Here is a 3054-nt window from a genome sequence, read left to right as displayed (position 1 = left end):
TTTTTTTTAAAAAAAAAGAAATTATCACCCCGTGGGAGAATTTGGTTCCGTGGAGCGAAACCGCTGGGAAAAGAGCATTTAGGGGGGGGGAACAGGGAAAGGAAAAAGAAAAAAAAACCTGCCTACACGCGTGAGCTCACCAATACACGTACTCGGATACTTGAGGCTTATATTATCATCATTACTATTTAAATATATTCCCCGGCCTCACACCCCGTTGTGACATCGCGAGTGTGATATTGGCGGAAGGAAAAAAAAGGCGAAAGCGGTTTGCTTGGAGTACTGTGAGGTTGAGAAGGCAGTAGAGGTTGGGATACGTGTACGAAGGGGTACAGGAAAGAGGAGGAGGAGGAGGAGGATTATTAGTTGAACTCAAGTCGTTTATTTACGTGACATTATGGCTGCTTTCAGCGGGGAGACGGCTGTCAAGGGGATTCATCTCATCAACGATGACGGTGAGCTACTTCCAGAAGCTGACATTAACGACTTTCTCATTTCAGCTCTCGCCGGAAAGGGTTCCAGTGACATTTTGTACCGCACGGGCGTCAATTATCATGTGGTTGGTGTGTTTGGCGGGCAGAGCAGCGGTAAGTCAACGCTACTTAATTCGCTTTTCCAAACTGAGTTTATGACAATGGATGAGGCACATCACCGCGGACAGACAACAAAAGGGGCCTTTATGACTCGTGCCATTCTGGATGCACAAACTCACCGGAAGGAAAGAGAGGAAGGTGAAGGAGCAGACTTATTGAAAAGAGAGAAACCTCAACCCCTGTTTGTTTTGGACTTCGAAGGCACCGATGGTATTGAACGAGGCGAAGATCAGAACTTCGAGCGCCAACTTTCCCTCTTTGCGCTCAGTGTTGCCGATATTCTAATAATTAACATGTGGGCTGTCGATGTTGGTCGTTTCAATGCCGCTAATATGAACCTTCTTCGCACGGTATTCGAAGTGAATTTACAACTATTTTCCCACGGTAGTTATGTGAAGGAGGAAAAACCCACGCTTTTGGTTGTTTTACGTGATTTCACGGAGAATGACCCTGCCCCATCTTTTGAAACAGTTCGGAAGTCTTTCGATAAAATATGGGGCAACATTCAGAAGCCGGAGTCATTTACGGATGCGACCATCGATGTGGTGTTCGACTTGCGCTATCGGGTCCTCCCGCATTACAAACTTCAACGCCCCGAGTTTGACAGTGCAGTCTCTGAGTTCCGCGAGTGGTTTGTATCACCTAAAAACTCGAACTTTCTCTTCAGTAACTGCAGCATGTTTCGCGGTGTCCCAGCCGATGGAATGCCATCATATCTCTCAAACTGCTGGAACGCTATCTGCTCGAGTAAGGACCTTGACATTCCTACGCAGCGTGATATGCTCGCAAGGCATCGGTGCGCGGATGCGAAGCATGCTGCTATCGAAGAATTCAAAGAAGTTTGCGAGGAATATACGAAAAAGATACAACGCGGTGACGTGATTCCTCAGTTTACGCGTGCTTTGGAAGAGACTATAGAGAGGCTACTGAAAAACTTCTCCGACCAAACTAAGCTTTATAAGGTCAGTGTTGTGCACGAAACGGCAGAAGCGCTCGAGGAGGAACTGGGCGACATGGAACTTCATTTGCTCAAGCAGTACGCAAAAAGTATCGCTGTGACAGTTCTTGCAGCGTTGGATGGGGTAATCGGAAGTAGTGTGGACGAGGCCGTACGTTGGCTTCAAAATGAGGCCCGGTCTGTCTTGCTTTTGGAAGGCAAGGATAACAAAGGGGATAGAATAGATGGGGGTGGACTCGCACAAGGCGTTCTGGACACTGCCGAGGGCCTCGTCGACAATAAGAGGTGCCGGCTGTTCGTGGAGGAGTTTTGGAAAAGGATTTGTTTATCTTTGCAGGGGGCGTTTGATATGCTGAATGGGTGTTCTAAATCCCATCAGGCCGCACTGTCATCCCTTTATGGAAAGTTTGCCACAGCTATCATGGATGACCAGGCAGTACGCGAGGGTGTGGCCCATGCGGCAATGGAGGGAGCCCAACACAAGCTACGCAATCGCTTTGTGGCGATGGCGGAAAATGCGGCGGAAACGGTTCACCAGGTGTTCGAACAAGCTCTCACTAGCAAGACGGATGGGACTGTGCGTTTTTTCCGAACCACTGATGGTCTCCTCGGTGCGGAGAAGCAAGCCCGCCAAGCAGGACTTGTGCTGTTGGGCTGCCTGCTGTACTACCGCCTAAAGCTTGTCCCTGTTGAAGTAGATGCTGGAGAAGTCGAGGGGGAAGGAACTACCCGTGCGTTACAGCGTCTAGTTCGTGATCGCTGCAGGTTCCAAGTACGTGATAATCGAACAGAGAAGAATTTTTTTCTTCACTTCACCAATATATCAGATGTCCCACGTTATCCATTGGATGCTCCCACGTCAGTGGTGGATTCTGGCGATACGACCGCTGATACCGTTAATGCAGACAACGTTCTTCTAAGCCACAATGCTCTGCAGCGCGCCTTCCATCTGTACAAACAAAAAGCTGACTTCACACTGCAGATGCAGCTCCGTAATATTGAGAGTGGGAAACAAAGTTTACCACCATGGGTATTGCCGGTGATGCTGCTGTTGGGGTGGAATGAGTTGTACTATCTCCTCACCTCGCCCATTCTGCTCATAGCAATAATTGTCATTGCAGTGTTGTTCTTTAAGACCTTCCTCAAGTCGCAGTTGGAGGTGCTGGAGGAGAAATGCCCTGTGTGGTTAGTAGTGTCTGTAAAGGCTCTGCTTCAGCAAGCGCAGGCACTACAAAATGCATACGCACCAACTGAAGCCGTAAGAGGAGGCGGGGGTGGAGCACAGTTTCGTGATCCGACGCAAGCCACAAGTGTGAGCGGAGCATCTGCAGGGGTGAGTTCGGAGTCCTCTTCAGCTGCTTCACCTCGGCGCAGAGTTTGTAGGGAGAGCCGTGACAAGGGGGAGGACTAATAACCTTCTTGTTGAATGCCGCTGTGCTTCTGTGAATGAGGTGTGAGGGAAGGGATCATTGCCGTGAAGGGAGAGAAGTTAAGGGCGCGGAA

General features: G+C 49.3%; 1 protein-coding gene across 1 annotated transcript; it reads left to right on the top strand.

Annotated features, from left to right (window-relative positions):
- Window positions 1-397: 397 nt before the first annotated feature.
- TEOVI_000826400 (root hair defective 3 GTP-binding protein (RHD3), putative) lies at window positions 398-2962 on the top strand (the record flags this gene model as incomplete). Its single annotated transcript, XM_067221884.1, has 1 exon — window positions 398-2962. The coding sequence occupies one exon, from the start codon at window positions 398-400 to the stop codon at window positions 2960-2962; it is 2565 nt and encodes an 854-aa protein (XP_067077985.1).
- Between the last annotated feature and the right edge of the window lie 92 nt (window positions 2963-3054).

Source organism: Trypanosoma equiperdum (assembly GCF_001457755.1).
Source record: "Trypanosoma equiperdum strain OVI genome assembly, contig: ctg_1511, whole genome shotgun sequence".
NCBI lineage: Eukaryota > Euglenozoa > Kinetoplastea > Trypanosomatida > Trypanosomatidae > Trypanosoma > Trypanosoma equiperdum.
Note: the sequence above shows the minus strand (reverse complement) of the source record. Positions and strands in the feature narration are given on the sequence as shown.